Below are 19,772 nucleotides of genomic sequence, written 5' to 3' on the forward strand. Positions count from 1 at the left end.
ATAATTTCAGAACAAGGGTGACAGCTCCAAGAGATCCCAGAATACTCAGTGGTTAACATGAATCTTTTTGCCTGAACTAGGAAGAGCATTCTGTAATTCTCTGTTCCAGAAATCTTGGTGTCTGTTTTGACAGGGTACAGGATCCCTTTAGTACTGTCAGTCACTCTCAAACACTTTGGTCAGACACCAAACTCTGTGTTGATGATGAACGTTCTTCACGTTTGTATCATCATTCAGTTAGTCTTTATATCCACATAGTTCTGTATCAGGGTAGGATAAATGAATATCAAACTGGGTTGTACTGGTATAAAACCCTAATATGCAATCCGGTACTGCTTCAGGTACTGTCTGGGTGTGGCTGTTACATCAAGGCTGGGTATCTGCAGCCCTTCTTTAAAGCTAAATATTAAACTAGTTCAAAAACAAAAACAGGTGGGAGGAAAAGCATTATTGGCCCATAAATGTTGAATGACTTTTGCTACGAAGCTGATGTGACTACGGAAATTTATTATAGACTACGTTGATTTTGACATAGTCTTAAAGATATTTGGTCCAGTTCCCCCAGAAAGAAGTGAAGTCTTCCTGGGAAGCTCTGGTCAGTTCTGAGAGCCAGTGAGCGCTGCTCCCACGAACACCTGAGTGAACAGTTGGGCCTGGGAGTGTAGTCGAGGGGCCTTGTGGTGTCCCTTCCTGTGGATGGGTTTGGATTTTGGTGTGGGAGTGGGGAGGAGGCGCTGTCTGGCTTTGGTTTGCGTACATGACTAGAAGTACTTCACTTTAGTAAGTTACTGGCATCTTAGTTCTCAGCCACAGGAAACCATGATGGTGAAATGTAGAAAAGAAAATCACCTTTAACACATTTGAGATAACCAGTCTTTTATTGTGTTTTCTATCAATGATGTCAATAATTTTTAGTAATTTTTATGTAAAAAACCAGTGTGCCTCCTTTGGAAAATAAGTCTACCAATACAAATATTTGGCCCATTAGTGGACTCTAGGAATTAAAATCTTTTGTTAAAATTAGGTTAACATACTAAAAGCACCTAATGCCTGTTCCAACTTTTTTTTTTGGTCTTCACTTGAATGTAAGCAGCATGGGTGGTATGAAAAAGAAAATCCTCTTGTAGAATCACAGATTGTAAATCCCAGCTATGACACAAAGGAAATAAAATTCAGTAATACATTAGGATGACAGAAATTTTACAAAGCAGTTAAAAGATAATTGGGAGATTTTTGTGATAGCTAAGCTTTCCACGTCTGTAAACATGTAGCATATTAGCTGTAAATTTATAAAATATAGGAAAAGAATATATACATAATTACATCACTCTTCCCCTCTCATTTCTGAGTTTTTGAATTTTAGAACAGCTAAAATAAGGGTTTTGGGGGCAAACACAGAATCTTGGTTCCTGCCTTGGTTCCAGTTGAGTTCTGACCAGCCTTCCCACTAATGGCTTTCATTCTGGGAAACAACTTACAAAAGGTATGTGAAGTCAATACCACCTCAGCTTTGTGAACTGGAAGTTTTCTTCTTGTGAACGCTTATCAGGATGTTGTATTAAATATCAACGTATTGTGTAAAAATGTATAGTTACCTTAGCTTAGGATATATGAGAACTTTAAGGATTCTGAACTTTAAAAAGGAGGCCAATTTAGTACTTTATTTCAACAAAGTCAACTTGACATATTCATGATAATTGATTCCATCTAACTTGTACACAGGTTTGGACTGCAGGGAAAAATCACTGCCACCTTGCAAATTTAGAATCCAATAAAACTGCTCATTAAACATGTCCAGGTGATTTTCCCAGTTTAGTCATAAATCTAGTTATTTTGCTACAAATTCTCTCAAGAAGGATTCCAAAGAGTTATCAAATTAATGGCTATTAACTAGGATTTTAATGTTATATTCTAGATTATTCTGATGTTTGGTTTTAATGAGAATATGACCTACATCTAGCAAGAATCAATTTTGCATATTGCAATTTTAAGTCAAAGTAAAACTTTATTTCTCCACAGATTATCTTTCACGTACAAAAAAGGCTTTTATAGTAGGAAAGGAGGTCAGATATGTTATTTTGTCCATATAATTCAAAGAATAAGTTTTTACAGGTAAGTAAATTCACTTTTCTCCTGTTTTGCTTTAATATATGATTAGTATTTACCTTGAAATCATTCAAATGAGATCACTGAAAAATATATACAATATAAACTATTTTATTTTTGATGTGTCTCCAGCCATCGGCTAATGGCCATTTTCAGAGTCCTGTTTGGTGTAAGTACCACTGAAGGAAGAACAAGATTTGTCATGGGACTTGTACGTTTCTTTTTGCTGATCCAATTTTCCATTGCTTCCTTTTCATATGAATAGCCGTCTAAAAAAAAAAAAAAAAACAACAACACAAATTATTTGCAATTTCGGGAGGCTGGGATTTACTAAAATGAGTTGGGTATACCAGCTCCACTGCCAAGGCCATCACTGTGATTTAAGTGGGAGTCTTGTATCACTACTCCTAAAATACTTCTGCCACAACACCCTAAATATTCCTTATAAGATGCATTGAGATTGTATACATTACCTTGAATAGTGTCAATATTTTACGGATGATTCTGAACACAAAAAGTATTAAAGAAAAAAAGAGAGACCCTGTCCAAAATTCAGATATGGCAGAAAGGAAGAAAGGAAAAGAGCCAGGGAAAGGTGAGTGGTGGTGATGATAAATGGCTTCATTAGAGCTGTTAGCGACGTGTGAAAATTAATATGGCTAAAGAGAAGAGCCTTAGGAGTAACTCAGCAAAACCCTGACATACTGAAAACTCAGGGAACCAGATACCAAGAGATTATAAAACTCACCCCACTAAGGACTTGACAGTAAAGGGATTTGTGATTAAAAAAAAAAAAAATTCCACTGGCTAATCCATGTGCTTAATACCACATCTGTGCAAAATTCTTTATATGTATAGCAAAGGTAAAGCTTTGTTTTTATATATGTATATACTTTTAGCTCTTTCACAAAATCTTCCTTCCTAATTACATTTACACATTTATTTGCTTTAATTTATGATGCGTACAACAGTTTCAAACTAACAGTGCCAATATATTGCTAACATAAGACTGAAAGAAATTGCGGATTTCTTTCTGGCTCTTTGTGTCACCAAAAATAGATCCGGTAGGGCTTCTAACTGAAATACTGTGAAAATCACTGGGATAAAAAAAAATTCTTCCATTTCATTATGTCACCACTTTGACATACAACTATGTTCATTTGCTTCCCTCTTTATCCTCTCACTTTTTAGATTGGTTTGTCTTTCATGATTTATCTCTGTAAAACACTTAAGTGAATTCCAAGTAAAAACTATAAAAGAAGGTGCATTCGGAGGAGTCTAATCAGTCTCTGTTCAACACCTGTTCCCTGCCTTCCCATACAGGGAACTATGTACACTTCTGTTTATCCTTTTGTTTTTTGAAAATATAAGCAACTGTATGTGTACACACAATACAAACATTCTTACATGAGAGCTAGCCTACTGTGCACTACTTTGTACCTGCTTCGTTTTCACTTAACTGTAACTTTTTTATTCCTCCCCTCCCCCCACAGTAGTCCACTGTATGGATGGACTGTATGGAGGCATTGATGGGCATCTCGGTTGTTTCCAACCTTTGCCTTGTACAAATAGTGCTGCGATGGACAGTCTTGTTTTTGGAGAGATTCCAGAAGTAGGACTGCTGCATTACAGGGTATACGTAATTTTGCTAGATATTCACTAGATAAGAGTATATATAATTTCGCTAGCAACATTAATAAGAATGCTTTTTCCCCCCAAGAGCTTCATCAAAAGAATATGTTGTCAAATCGGATTTTTACCAGTCTCTCATGAACACTGCTATAGGATGTCAGGTAGCTTTATTTTGAGGGAGCTAGATTTTTTTTTTTTTACATTTAAGAGCCATTTGCTTTTCTTTGTCCTGTGAACTGTTAATATTTTTGGTTTTGGCCCATTTTTCCATCGAGTTGACCTTGACTCAGGAGGATTTTTTCCTTTTTAAACATTAAGATATAATTGACATATTAGTTTCAGATGCACAATTCTTCACTATATTGTGCAATGATCACTATAGGTCTCATAAACATCCATCATGATGTACAATTTTTTCCTTTTTCTTGTGATGGGAGACTTTTAAGATTTCTGTTACGGTTAAAGGGGAGAGGAAGGTACAGGCTTCCAGTTAAGGAATGAATAAGTCATGGGGATGAAAGGTACAGCACAGGGAATATAGTATATATTATATATGGTATAGCATTCATTATGCTCTACTTACCACAAATGTATATAATATATATACTATACATTTTGTATAGTATATACATTATGTAATATATATGTAATACATTATATATTATATATACATTATGTTTAATATATATTATATACATTTGTGGTAAGCAGAGCATAATGAATGCATACAGTTGTTGCAATCACTATGCCTCACAAACTGTGTCAGGTAGACTTCAATTTTTAAAAATCTTAGCAAGTTTCTAATATACAATACAGTATTATTAACTATAGTCACCATGCTGTACATTATATCCCTAGGACTGCTCATGTTATAACTGGAAGTTTGTGTCTTTTGACTACCTTCACATTTCAGTGGTTGTCAGAGATGGGGGGTAGGGGGCCAATTTGTTCTCCATATCCATGAATTCAGTGTTTTGTCTTAGATTCTACATGTAAGTGAGATCAATGAGTCTCTTTCTCTGACTTATTTTACTTAGCACAATGCCCTCAAAGGTCTATCCATGATGGCACAAATGTCAGGATTTTTTTTTTTTTATGGCTGAGTTACATTCCATTGTGTACATATATATTTTCTTCATATATTCATCCACTGGTGGACACTTGGGTTATTATGTCTTAGCTATTCTAAATATTGGCAATGAATGTGGAGGTACAGATATCTTTTCAAGTTAGTGACTTGCTTCCTTTGAATAAATACCCAGAAGGGGATTGCTGGATCATAAGGTAGTTCTATTTTTAATTTTGGGGGGGGGGGAAATCTCCATATTTTTCATAGTGATTGCACCAACTTACATTCCAACAAAACAGTGCATAAGAGTTCCCTTTTCTCCACATCCTCACCAACACTATATTTTTTATTTTTATATATTTTATTTTTTTTATTCTGCCTCCCTTGAGAGAATGTGGACCCATAGTTACTGTATTCTCTACCCCTTGGTCTCTTTTTGGTGTTTTTATTTATTTATTCATTTATTTATTTAAATATGAAATTTATTGTCAAGTTGGTTTCCAGTGCTCATCCCAACAGGTGCCCTCCTCAATGCCCATCACCCAATTTTCCCTCCCACCCCCCATCAACCCTCAGTTTATTCTCAGTTTTTAAGAGTCTCTTATGGTTTGCCTCCCTCCCTCCTTTTTTTTTCCCCTTCCCCACCCCCATGGTGTTCTGTTAATTTTCTCAGGATCCACATAAGAGTGAAAACATATGGTATCTGTCTTTCTCTATATGACTTATTTCACTTAGTATAATACTCTCCAGTTCCATCCACGTTGCTACAAAAGGCCGTATTTCATTCTTTCTCATTGCCAAGTAGTATTCCATTGTGTATATAAACCATAATTTCTTTATCCATTCATCAGTTGATGGACATTTAGGCTCTTTCCATAATTTGGCTATTGTTCAAAGTGCTGCTATAAACATTGGGGTACAAGTGCTCCTATGCATCGTCTCCTGTATCCCTTGGGTAAATTCCTAGCAGTGCTATTGCTGGGTCATAGGGTAGATCTATTTTTAATTTTTTGAGGAACCTCCACACTTTTCCAGAGTGGCTGCACCAGTTTGCATTCCCACCAACAGTGCAAGAGGGTTCCCGTCTCTCCACATCCTCTCCAGCATCTATAGTCTCCTGATTTGTTCATTTTAGCCACTCTGACTGGCATGAGGTGATAGCTCAGTGTGGTTTTGATTCGTATTTCCCTGATGTGGAGTGACGTTGAGCATCTTTTCATGTTCCTGTTGGCCATCCGGATGTCTTCTTTAGAGAAGTGTCTGTTCATGTTTTCTGCCCATTTCTTCATTGGATTATTTGTTTTTTGGGTGTAGAGTTTGGTGAGTTCTTACAGATTTTGGGTACTAAACCCATGGTCTGATACGTCATTTGCAAATATCTTTTCCCATTCCGCCGGTTGCCTTTTAGTTTTGTCGATTGTTTCCTTTGTAATGCAGAAGCTTTTTATCTTCATGAGGTCCCAATAGTTCATTTTTGCTTTTAATTCCCTTGCCTTTGGGAGATGTGTCAAGTAAGAAATAGCTGTGGCTGAGCTCAGAGAGGTTTTTTCCTGCTTTCTCTTCTAGGGTTTTGATGGTTTCCTGTCTCATATTCAGGTCCTTCATCCATTTTGAGTTTATTTTTGTGAATGGTGTAAGAAAGTGGTCTAATTTCATTCTTCTGCATGTTGTTGTCCAGTTCTCCCAGCACCATTTGTTAAAGAGACTTTTTTCCATTGGATATTCTTTCCTGCTTTGTCAAAGATTAGTTGGCCACACTTCTGTGGGTCCAATTCTGTAGTCTATTCTATTCCATTGGTCTATGTGTCTATTTTTGTGCCAATACCATGCTGTCTTGATGATTACAGCTTTGTAGTAGAGGCTGAAGTCTGGGATTGTGGTGCCTCCCGCTTTGGTCGTCTTCAATATTACTCGGGAAGCATCACAATCCCAGACTTTTTTTTTTTTTTAAATAAGCATTTCTAACAGGTGTGAGGTGACTGCTCATTGTGGTTTTGTAATTCCCTGATGATTAGTAATGTTGAGCACCTTTTCATGTACTTGCTGACCCTCTGTAGGTCATCTTTGGAAAAATGTACATTTAGATCCTCTGCTCATCTTTTATTCATTTTTTGCTATTGAGTTAATAGGAGTTCTTTATATATTTTGGATATTAATCTTTATCAGATATGTGATTTGTAAGTATTTTCCCCCATTTTGTAGGCTGCCTTTTTACTTTGCTGATGGTTTCTTTGCTGTGCAGAAGCTTTTCAGTTTGATGTAGTCCCACTTATTTTTGCTTTTGTTCCCTTTGCTTTCAGTGTGGAATCAAAAAAAAAAAAAAAATCATTGCCAAGCCAGATATCAAGGAGCTTACCACCTATGTTTCTTCTGGGAGTTTTTTGGCTTCATGTCTTACACTGTCTTTAATCCATTTGGAGTTGATTTTGTATATGGTGTAAGGTCCCATTTCATTCTATTTGCACACGGCTCATGTTTTCCTAGCGCCAATTATTGAAGAAACCATCCTTTCCCCATTGTATATTCCTGCCTCCTTAGTTGTAGATTAATGATCATATATGTGTGGGTTTATTTCTGGGCTCTCTATTCTATGTCTGTTTTTATGCCAACACCATACTGTTTTGATGCTATATATAGCTTTGTAATATAGTCTGAAATCAGGAAATGTGATGCCTCCAGCTTTTTCATTAAGATTTCTTTGGCTATTCAAGGTCTTCTGTGCTTCCACACAAATTTTAGGATTGTTTGCTCTATTTTTGTGAAAAATGCCATTGGAATTTTGATAGAGATTACACTGAATCTATAGATTGCTTTGGGTAGTATAGACATTTTAACAATATTCTTTCAATCCATGTCTTTCCATTTCTTCATGTATTCTTCACTTTCTTTTCTCAATATAATTTTCAGTCTATAGATTATTTACCTCCTTGGTTAAATTTATTCCTAGGTATCTTTTTTATTCAGTTGTAAATGGGAGTATTAATTTCTGACAGCTTGTTACTAGTGTACAGAAATGCAACAAATTTCTGTGTATTAATTTTGTATCCTAATACTTTAATTTGTTGATTAGTTCTAACAGTGTTTTTGTGGAGTCTTTACACTTTTCCATGTATAAAAACATGTCATCTTCTTCCTTTCCAATTTGGATGTCTTCCTTTCCAATTTGGATGTCTTTTCTTTGTGCTTTGCTTCACCTAACTGCTCTAGCTATGACTTCCAGTACTATGTTGAATAAAAGTAATGAGCCTAGGGGCGCCTGGGTGGCGCAGTCGGTTAAGCGTCCGACTTCAGCCAGGTCACGATCTCGCGTTCCGTGAGTTCGAGCCCCGCGTCAGGCTCTGGGCTGATGGCTCAGAGCCTGGAGCCTGTTTCCGATTCTGTGTCTCCCTCTCTCTCTGCCCCTCCCCCGTTCATGCTCTGTCTCTCTCTGTCCCAAAAATAAATAAACGTTGAAAAAAAAAATTAAAAAAAAAAAAGTAATGAGACTAGGCTCTCTTATTCCCAATCTTAGTGGAAAAGATTTCAACTTTTCACTGCTGACACTGATACTAGCTGTGGGCTTGTCCTATATGGCCTTTATTATGTTGAAGTACATTCCCTCTGTACCCATTTTGTTGAGTGCTTTTATCATAAATGAATGTTGGATTTTGTCAAAGACTTTTTCTGCATCAAGATAGGATTTTTTATTCTTCATTTTTGTCAATGTGATATATGATGGTGATTTACAGAGGTTGAACCATTCTTGCATCCTTGGAATAAGTCCCACTTGATCATGGTGTGTAACCCTTTTAATGTATTGAATTTTATTTGCTAAAATTGAGGAATTTTACATCTATGTTCATCAGGGATATTGGTCTGTAATTTTCTTGTAATGTCCTTGTCTGGTTTTGCTATCGGGGTAATGTTGCCCTTATAAAATGAGTCTGGAAGTGCTCCCTCCTTTTCTAGTTTTTGGAAGTTTGAGAAGGATTGGTATTCCATGAATATTTTTTGTACCTTTGGAATACTGGCACTTCCTCAGTTTTTCAGAGATTTCTCTTGGATTTTGAGTCCAGGTTAGGAAATGTCTCTATTTCCAGATTATCAAGGAATTTATCTGCATTTTCTTCTGGGACTTGTTTAATCCATTTGAAATTTACATGTACAGTATAAGATGAAGCCAGTTTTACCCTTTTCCATATGGTTATTATGTTGTAAGAATACCACTTGTTAAAAGTATTTATTACCACTGACTTAACATACGCCATTTTTATCATTCACTAAATGATTTCCAAATGCACTTGTATCAATTCCTCGATTACAAAAAAAAGTATTTCCATTCTGTTTATTCATGTGCCAATCTCGTACTGTGTTATATAGAGGCTTAAAACATGTTTTAATATTTGATAGGACTAAGCGATACTGTTTTATTTTCTAGGTTATTTTTGTGTGGTCCTTCCAATGGAATCTATCATCGTCATCTGTATCACTAGGAAAAAAATCTAATAGTGGCATCTTGCTGACACTGTATCTTCAAATTAGTGGGGTATGCTTTCCATTTGTTCCAAGTTTACTTTGTAGGGATGTGTTATAGTCTTCTTTATGTTGATCTGGTACATTGTCCTCTGTTATTTTTTTTTTACTGAAATTGACACACAATGTTACATTAGTCTCAGCTGTACAACATACTGATTTGATAAGTCTGTATATTGTGCTGTGCTCACAAGTGTAGCTACCATTGGTCATCATACAATGGTATTACAATACTCTTGGCTATATTCCCTATACCGTACCTTATATCCCCCTGACTTATTCCAGAAGTGGAAGCCTGTATCCCTGTTCCCCTTCACCAATTTTGCTCATTCCCCTACCCCCCTCCATTCTGGCAATCATGAGTTTATTCCCTGTATTTATGGATCTGTTTCTGCTTTTTATTATTTCTTTTTAGATTCCACATACAACTGAAATCATATGATATTTGTCTTTCTTTGTCTGACTTCACTTAGCATAATATACTCTCAGTCCCATGTTGTGGCAATGTTATGCCTTTTAACTGCTTTTTGTTTACATATATTTACACACAAGTGAAAGGCTATTGATTCCTCTTTGATTTAACTTGCTAAATGCTGATTAGACTTATTAAGCTATTGTCGCTAAGCTCCAAATTCATGCACAATACTGGGGATTCAACATGCTGGAGCCAGGATAATGCAAACCACATTTCTGCTTTTGTCAGTTGACTCCTTGTTAGATCTTGCAATAGGAATCTTCTAGAGGAAGACAAAAACAGAGTGAAATCTCCTATCACTGTTGTGCCGGGCCATGGCCCTTCATCTGGCAGGGGTAGTTGGTTATACTCTCCAGATTTTTTTGCTTGCTTCTTTGTAGGTGTATGCCCAAATTTGTCCTATCCTACCCCTTTAGAGGCACCAGTTGGGTAGTACCCCTTCTTTAAAGGCCTGAACTCTGGTTCTGAGAGACCTATGTGAGGTTCTGATAACCTCAACTTGCTTGTGTTCCCCAGAGTCCTAGAGATGGTACATGCTTTCTGTAGATACTGTTACTGCCTTTTTGAGATATAATTTACACACCACAAAATCCACCCTTTTTTAGTATACAGTTTAATGGTTCTTGGTGGTGATGATTGCTTAACTTTGAATTATACTAACTTTGAAACATTTTCATCACTCAGAAAAGTCCTGTACCCCTTAGCATTCACTCTCCCCTCTCTTGGCAACCACTCATCTACTTTCTGTCTCTGTAGCTTTGCCTATTTTGGACATTTCCTATAAATAGGATCATACAATATGTAGTCTTTGGTTTCTGGCTTCTTTCACTTAGCATGTTTCCAAGGTTCATCCATGTAGCATGTAGAAGTATTTGTCCTTCTAGCTGATCAGTATTCCATTGTATGGGCATATCACATTTTATTCATTTATTCAGTGATGGGACATTTGGGTTATTTCCATGTTTTGGCTATATCAGTGTTTTGGCATATCAATAAGGCTGTGAGTATTCACATAAACTTTGTGTATGAATGTTTTCAATTCTCTCAGATGTAGATCTACAACTGCTAGACATGGTGACTGTGTTTAGCTTTTTGAGGAAGTGCCGGTTTTCAACAACAGCTGTACCATTTTACATTTCCATCAGCAATGTTTCTGCACATGCTTCCAACACATGTTAGGTTCTAGTTTTTGCCGTAGGTGTCAAGTGGTATCTAAATGTGGTTTTGATTTTCATTTCCATGATGATATTGGACATCTAATACTTATTGACTGCTTGTAGATCTCTTATGAAGAAAGGTCTATTCAAATCCTTTGCCTATTTTTTAATTGGATTATTTGTCTTACTGTTGAATTGTAGGAATAGTTTGCAGGAAAATGTATTCAATTTTTATTTATAAAAATCTGAGTATAATGGGGGTACCTGGGTGGCTCAGCTGTTTAAGCATCTGACTCTTGGTCTCCACTCAGGTCTTTATCTCAGGGTTGTGAGTTCAAGCTCTGTGTTAGGCTCCATGCTGGGCATGAAGCCGACTTAAAAACCAAACCAAAAAAAATTGAGTATAATGAACCTCAGTCTTATGTAGTACCATCACGCTGGCCTATTACTGATAAATGATGTGCATGTTAATATTATTACGATGTGGAACATTTATGAGTTAATTAACAGCTAATTCATGTGTCACGAGGCTACATAAATCTGATAAAAGAATGTTTTTGACCTTCCAGATGAAAGAGGCCCACTTTTGTTATTAATTTCTTAGTTATGTTCCATTGTGGAGAGATAATGCTGTTTGTGTTACTTCTGGTAGTGATAGTGTTCGGTGCTTAAATATGGTTAATATTTATGAATGTCCCATATCTGTTTTAAAAAGCGTACTTTCTATTTTGAACATTCAGGGTTTGATACACAGATCTATTTTCAACTGAGAGATACGATCAAGCCTATTACTGTGTTTTTTCCTCACACTGTAGTTTCTACTTTAAGAAAGTTGTTGCTGTTTGAGACTGCATAATGGTTATCTTCACTGAGAGCTTTGATCTTCAGTATCACATGGTATCTTTGTGTGTCTTAAAAATTTGTTTTTTGGTCTGAGGTCTATGTTTGCAGACAAGTATGTAACCCTTCTTTACTTTTACTTGCAACTGTGTCATTTTTGCCTATCCTTTTATTTCTACCCTCTCTGAGTCCTTGCTTTTAGGTTGGATTATGCTTTGCTAGCTAATGTCAAATCTTTTTTCTCTTTAGGGAGGAATTAAATCCACTGGTAGAATTACTGAGCAATAAATTGGTAATACTTATTCTTTTTATATATCACATAAATAAACTTTCACTATAGGAGCTAGTTTCACCAATTTTAATGCTTAGGGAGGTTTGTATTTTTGATTTTTTGGTTACCTTTACACTAATATCTTTTTTTTTTTTTAATGTTTATTTATTTTTGAGAGAGAGAGAGAACTCATGCACAGGCCAGGGAGGGATAGAGAAAGTAGGAGACACAGAATCCAAAGCAGGCTCTGAGCTGTCAGCACAGAGCCCCCTGTGGGGCTCAAACCCATGGACCATGAGATCATGACCTGAGACGAAGTCGGACACTCAACCAACTGAGCCATTCAGGTACCCCTACACTAATATCTTTTAAAAAGAGACCAAGAATACTATTAGCATCCACTGGTTCTTTATAGTAAGTAGTACTCAAAACTTCAAATACGTTTTCCATCAGTTAATAATCAGTGAGCATATTCAATTTTTCATATTCTCTACTCTCCACTTTTAATATATATTTTATCTGCACTGTTAGAAAATGTTATCACACGGTGTTTTGTCACCTTTAATTGAATTTTCTTAAGTGAATAATTTTTCCTTGCCTGCTTGGGTGGTAGTAGTGTGTAACATGTCAAATCATTCAGTCTATGGAGGTACAGGCTTCCTACTGTAACTCAGTTACACTGGCCATAGTTTACCCTAAAGTCCAATATCAGCATTTCATGGTTATTCTAATGAATCACTATTTTATAATACCAAGAGTTTTCTACTGGTAACAAATACTTGATAAATAGGAAAATCAGGAATTTGGGTTGGATCTATAGCATTGCTAATAAGGTTTCAGACTATTCTCCTGAAGTTCATCCCAGAGCAGAGGGATTATTAGAGCTACAGAGCAAAGGCCACATCCCCACCCACACATATACATAGAGCCTTTCATGCATAAATGAAAAGTCACTGAAGCATTATTATAACTAAAAACATTTGCAGCTTATAATTTGTATTAATGACACTCCTGGTTTCTTTGAAAAATTCATGCATGAAGTTTACTACAATTAGAGTTAGCTTATTTGAAATCAAACATGTTGCCAGGGGGACAAATGACAACATTTAAAAGAATATATGTACATATTCAGTATTAACTAAGTTTGCTTATTTTTACTACTTTTTAAAACGGACTTAAATTTTAAAACCTTCAATAAAATATTTTTTGTCCAAATGGTACCATTTGACTTTTCCTATAAATTAGGATATCAAGTTGACAAATCAAGAACTGTACCAGCTAGTTCTAAGAGGTAAGCAATATTTAATAAGTTCCACTCACAAAACTTTATTTCATAATTTAATATACTCAGATGAAGAGGTTCTGGTAAAATACGAAAGTAACAATACCTTTTGAAGATTTGTTTCTTAGACTTCTATTTCTGGTAACAAAGCAGATTAAGTGAGCCCTTATATTTCTTGCTACATTATACTTAGAAATGTAACAAAAAGGAACCATCTTTTTACATGTATAGCTGACTTCCAAGTTCAAGTGAAAAATATTAGCTAACTGGCCTGGGCTTTTAATTTATATTGTCTTTGTCCAAGAAAAAAGCTTGCTCTGTCCCCTGTTGGTCTCCAACACCTCTCTGGAGCTAAATGCCCTCTTCCTGCCCTGAAATTCCGCAGGTAATACTTGACTGAATACTCAGACAACAAAGAACAGAATTAGGATCCCACAAACATCAGAAAGTGAAAACAGATACAAGCTCTGAATATTTCTAAGGAATGAACCTAAGAAACAATATCCTCTGAAGTATTTAATACTCACACAGCTAATTGTGTATAATTACTGTTCAAAAGCATTGTCAGGAATACCTGACTAGTGTAATGTTTTCATTTCTACTACCCACTCCACCCCCAAATTAAGTTTGATTTTAGGTTTCTGTAATTCTAATAATAATGTCAATTAGATTTTCTTTTGTTTAATATGATGATTCTAAAATTCATCAGGAGGTCTGAATGGGCAAAAATTGGGCAAGCCAATTTTTAAAAAGAATGAAAGATGAGCATAATTAAAGTATGGCAGTACCTATCAATATTAAGATTTTTATCCAATAGTTACATTTAAATAAGTGTACCTGTATATACTACATGACTAAGGATTTTTTTCTACAGAATTACTTGGAAAACTTTATGGCACAGTCATGCCATGAAATACATCATGTAGTTGAGAATGAGGTAGTTCTGAATATACTAACATGAAATACTCTCTGATATATTAAGTAAATGAAAGCAATTTTTTAAAAGATTGTATCATATTGCTTTGTCACAGGATGAAATTATAAATAGAAAAATATCTGGATGGATATATCAAAGCCTCCACATTTTCAAAATATGTATTTCTCTATTGCTTGTTTTTCACCAATCACATGCTGCTTTATAAAAAAAAATTTGTAATATTTATTTATTTTTGAGACAGAGAGAGACAGAGCATGAACGGGGGAGGGGCAGAAAGTGAGGGAGACACAGAATCGGAAGCAGGCTCCGAGCCATCAGCCCAGAGCCTGACACGGGGCTCGAACTCACGGACCACGAGATCGTGACCTGAGCCGAAGTCGGACATTTAACCGACTGAGCCACCCAGGCGCCCCTGCTTGCTGCTTTTTAAAAATACTCTGTAAGAATGCTTCTGAGGCAGTTAGTTTAACAGATAAGGTATAGAGGCCTTCTGAAACATCAAGGGAAAAACACCAAAAAGGATGTGATTAATTCAGAAAAATTCAGGAAAGAAGGGGGAAACGAGCTAGAAGAAAGCAGAATCAAGTGGAAATATGTTGGCAGGAATTAGCCCAAATTTATCAATCACAATATAAAGCCATCAGTTCAATTCCACTAAAGATGAAGACTGAGATTTTAATTCAACTTCAACTATATGTATGTTTTTGTATGTTTTCCACAGGGAACACCTCTAAAAGTAACACAGGAAGACTAAAAATAAATGAATGGCAACTCTCCCTGGATAATGCTAATTGAAAACACCTAATCCCCAAATGTTATTTACTATATGATTTCATTCATAAGGTACTTTTGAAATGACAAAGTTTAGAAATGGAGAATAGAGGGGCGCCTGGTTGGCTCAGTCAGTTAAGTCCAACTTCAGCTCAGGTCATGATCTCATGGTTCGTGGGTTCAACCCCCATGTCAGGCTCTGTGCTGACAGCTCAGAGCTTGGAGCCTGCTTCAGATTCTGTGTTTCCCTCTCTCTCTCTCTCTGCCCCTCCCCAACTCGTGTTCTGTCTCTCAAAAATAAATGTTTAAAAAATTTTTTTGAAAGAAATGGAGAACAGAATGAGGAGAGAGCAGGCAGGTGATGGATATAGTTAGAAAAAGACAAAAGAAGGTGTGTAGAGGTTTGGAGCTGTTCTGTCTTGACTGGTGGCTGATGCTCAAACTTCCAAAAGGGACAAACTTATAGAACTTAATACACATTACATGGAGCTGGGGAAATCTAACCTACTTGTGATATATCATTTTGCAAAATGTTGGCACTGGGGTAACTGGACCGTGTACAGACCTGTCATTTTTTAGAACTGCATGTGGAAGACACAGGCAATACCAAATAGAAGTAAGGCTATGGAGGAACTATAATTCTTATACACTGCTTGAGGGGGTAAAGCTATTTCAACCACTCTGGATAATAACCTGTGCATATCTACTCTATGGAATATACCCAATAACAATGCATATGTGTGTTCACCAAAAAACATGAATAAAGATTCATGGCAGGTAACAATGACAGAATGGATAATTTATAGTATATTGACACATAAAAGTTAACAAATTACTGCTTTGTACAACAACATGGATAAATCACACAATGCTTCAGAAGCTTAAGAACTCCAGAAAGACCTACTTTATGATTCAATTTAGATAAAGTTACATCAAGATGTACACTACGTTTATTTTAAAAGTAGATTGAAAGAAAACTATGCAACTATAAACAAAAAGAGAATCAAGATTAAAACAAATGAGATACAATTCAACAAAAAATATATTAAATGATGCCAACAAGTATATTTTAAGGTAACAGAAAATGCAAACCTCCAAGAGGAGAGAATATTCAGAAATCTAATTTGATGAAATTACGTATTAAAAGCTAGATTTGGAATTATAATTAAAAGAAACTTTTCTATAGTAAAGCAAGGAAACTCCAATATCTCTTAAGAACACAGATACAACAATGCTGGAAATATTAGCATGTCAAATCCAGCAATAAGTGAAGAAGATAATTCAAACCCTAAAGATTCCAAAAGAAAGTTCTAAGAAATCAATTCAGCAAAGCTGCAGGATATGAAAATCAACATATAAAAATCAGCTGTGGTTCCACACACTGACCATAAAGAATCCAAAAATGAAATTAAGAAAATTCTATTTACAAATAGCATCAAAAAGAATTAAATACTTAGTCATAAACTTAAAGAGGTGAAAGACTTGTATGCTGAAAACTAGAGAACATTGCTGTAAGAAATTAAACAAAAAAGGCATCCTGTGCTCATGGACTGGAATACAGTGGTTAAAATTCCCATACTACCTAAAGAAATTACAGAGTCCATGTGATCCCCATTGCAATCCCTCTCAAAATCCCAAAGACATTTTGTGTATGAATTGCAATAGATCCTAAAGAGCCAGAACAATCCTGAAGAAAAAAAGGTTGGAAGACTCACATTTCTTGATTTCAAAAGTTACTATATACAAAGCTACAGTAATCAAAACAGTATGGTACTGGCATAAAGACAGCTATGTAGACCAATAGAATATAAGAGAAGCAAACCCCCACATAGTCAAGTGTTTTCAACAAGGGTGCCAAGACCATTCTTTAACAAACGGGGTTGGTAAAGTGAGTATCTGCATACAAAAGGATAAGTAGACCATACACAAAAGATAATAAAACTCAGGGGAATGCTTCAAGACATTGGATTTGGTAATGATTTCCCAAATATAACGCCAAAAACACATGCAGTAAAAGAAAAAATAAACTGGACTTCATCAAAATTAAGAACTTTTGTGTATCAAAGGGCCCCATAACAAAGTGAAAAGGCAACGTGTGGAATGGGAGATACATTTCTAAATCATATCTGATAAGGGATTGATATCCAGAATACATAAATGACTCCTATAACCAAACAACAAAAACAGATTGAAAAATGGCAAAGGACTTAAATAGACATTTCTCCAAAGAAGACATATGAAATGGTCAATAAGTACAGAAGAAGGTCAGCATCCTAATCACTAGAGAAATGTAAATCAAAACCGCAATGAGATACCACCTCACACCCATCAGGATGGCTATTATAAAACAATACAAACACCAGAAAATAACAAGTCCTGGCAAGGATGTAGAAAACTTGGAACCCTTGTGCACTGATGGTGAGAATGTAAAATAGTGCCGCCAGTGGAGATGGTATGGTGGTTCCTCAAAAAATTAAATATAGAATTACTATATGACCTAATAATTCCACTTCTTGGTATATACCCAAAAGAACTAAAGGCAGGGACTTGAGCAGATATTTGTACACTCATGTTCACAGTGGCATTATTCACAATAGCCAAAAGGGAGTAACAACCCAAATGTCCATGGCTGGATGTATATACTAAATATGGTATATCCACACAATGAAATATTTTTCAGCTTTAAAAAGGAAAGCAATTGTGACACATGCTACAGTGTGCATGAACCCCGAAGACATTATACTAAGTAAAATAAGTCAACACAAAAAGACAAATATTCCATGATTCTACTTCTATAAGGTATCCAGAATAGTCAAATTCAATACCACTGAATTGTACACTCAAAAATTGTTAAAATGGTTTTATATATATGTATATCATCACAATAAAAAAAAATCAATGAATCTAATTGTGTTAAGTAGAATAATGACTCACAAATATGTCCACATCCTAATTGGAACCTATGACTGTGTTATGTTAACATGGCAAAAGAGAACTAAGGTTGCAAAGGAATTAAGGTCACTAATAAGCTGATTTTAAGAAAGGAAATTATCGTATCACATGAGTTCTTAAAAGCCAAAGAGGAAGGTAGGAAGGTGGGTCAAAGAGATGCAATGTGATACAAGAAAGATACTGTCACTAGGTTTGAAGATGGAAAAAGGCCCCAAGCCAAGAAATGAAACAGTCCAAGAGGCCAGTGTATTAGTTTCCTATTGCCTCTAGAACAAAATTCTACAAACTTAGTGGCTTAACACAATTTGTTATCTTACAGTTCTGCAAATCAGAAATATGACATCAGTTTCACTGGGTTGAAATCAAGGTGTCAGCAGGGTGGCATTCTCTCCAAAGGCTCCAGGGGACAGAAAATCTCTTCCCTTGTCTTTATTAGCTTCTAGAGGCTGCCTAAATTCCTTAGCTCATTGTCTGGTATTAGATAATAACCTCTATCCTGTTGTCACATCTCCTTCTCTGCCCAACTCTTCTGCTTCCCTCTTTCACTTATAAGGATCCTTGTGATTACACTGGGTCTACCCAGATAATACAGGAGACGCTTCCATCTCAAGATCCTTAATCACATCTACAAAACCCTTTTGGCCTTGTAACATTCATAGGCTCTGGGGATCTAGGACATGGACATTCTGCCTACCACAGCTGGAAACAGCCCTCAGCTTATAGCCAGCAAAAACATACAGGTCTCAGTCCTAAAATCGCAGGGTACTGAATTCTACCAACAACCTAAATGAGTAAGAAATGGATTCTTCCCTACAGCCACCAGCAAGGAACAGAACATGCCAATACCTTGACTTTAGCCTGTGAGAATGTACTGGGCCTCTGACCTACAGAAATGTTGTTCTAAGCCACTAATTTTGTGATGATTTGATATGGCAGCAACAGGAAACGAATACAGTAATCAATCATAATACAGGATAAAGGAGAAAAACCATCTTATTTCAGTGGATAAACATTTTAAATATTCTCAGCAATTAGAGATAGAAGAAAACTTCTCTAACTTGATAGAAGGCAGCTTACATCATACTTAATGGCAAAAGATTGAATGCTCCCCCCCCCACCCACCCACCCCCCGCCCAAGAGCAGATTAAGGTATGACTATCTACTCTTACCACTTCTGTTCAACATTGCACTGCAAATCCTAGCCAGTGTAACAAGAAACAGGAAAAGGGGTGGGGACAGAGGGAGGCATACAAATTGGAAATACAAATCCCTACTTGCAGATGATATGATCACGTATGAAGAAAATCTATGACAGAGCTATTGTTACCAATAAACTAAGCAAGGTCACAGAATACAAAGTCAGTCTACAAAATCAACTGTGGAATACCAAGCAATGAAGAATTGGGAATTGAAAATTTTTAAAAACTACTTTTTTAAAAGTTTATTTATCTTTGATAGAGAGAGAGAGGGTGTGCATGTGCACATGCATGGGAGAGGAGCAGAGAGAGGGAGAGAGAGAATCCCAGGCAGGCTCCTCACTGTCAGTGCAGAGCCCAACATGGGCTACCCTTATGAACTGTGAGATCATGACCTGAGTGAAAATCAAGAGTCAGATGCTTAATTGACTGAGCCACTGAAGCACCCCACAATTAGTATTTATAGTGTCATAAAAATAGTAAATACCTAAGGACAATATTAGCAAAGTATAGGCAAAACCTACAGGCTGAAATATAAAGACCTAAATAAATGGAGAGCTGTGTGATATTCA

General features: G+C 36.1%; 1 protein-coding gene across 25 annotated transcripts in view; it reads right to left on the minus strand.

Annotated features, from left to right (window-relative positions):
- Nucleotides 1-1,979: 1,979 nt before the first annotated feature.
- Nucleotides 1,980-19,772, minus strand: part of BAZ2B (bromodomain adjacent to zinc finger domain 2B) — a 500,560-nt gene continuing 482,767 nt past the window's right edge. For 24 of the 25 annotated variants that reach the window (XM_023259353.2, XM_023259354.2, XM_023259351.2 and 21 more), the window contains one exon: nucleotides 1,980-2,375. In XM_023259353.2, the coding sequence (XP_023115121.1) occupies nucleotides 2,218-2,375 (158 nt within the window). In that variant the 3' untranslated portion in view covers nucleotides 1,980-2,217. Of the gene's footprint in view, nucleotides 2,376-9,117; nucleotides 9,429-19,772 lie in introns of those variants that run through there. The other variant, XM_023259360.1, reaches the window with a different exon arrangement.

The sequence above is a fragment of the Felis catus genome, chromosome C1, assembly GCF_018350175.1.
Source record: "Felis catus isolate Fca126 chromosome C1, F.catus_Fca126_mat1.0, whole genome shotgun sequence".
NCBI classification, from domain to species: domain Eukaryota; kingdom Metazoa; phylum Chordata; class Mammalia; order Carnivora; family Felidae; genus Felis; species Felis catus.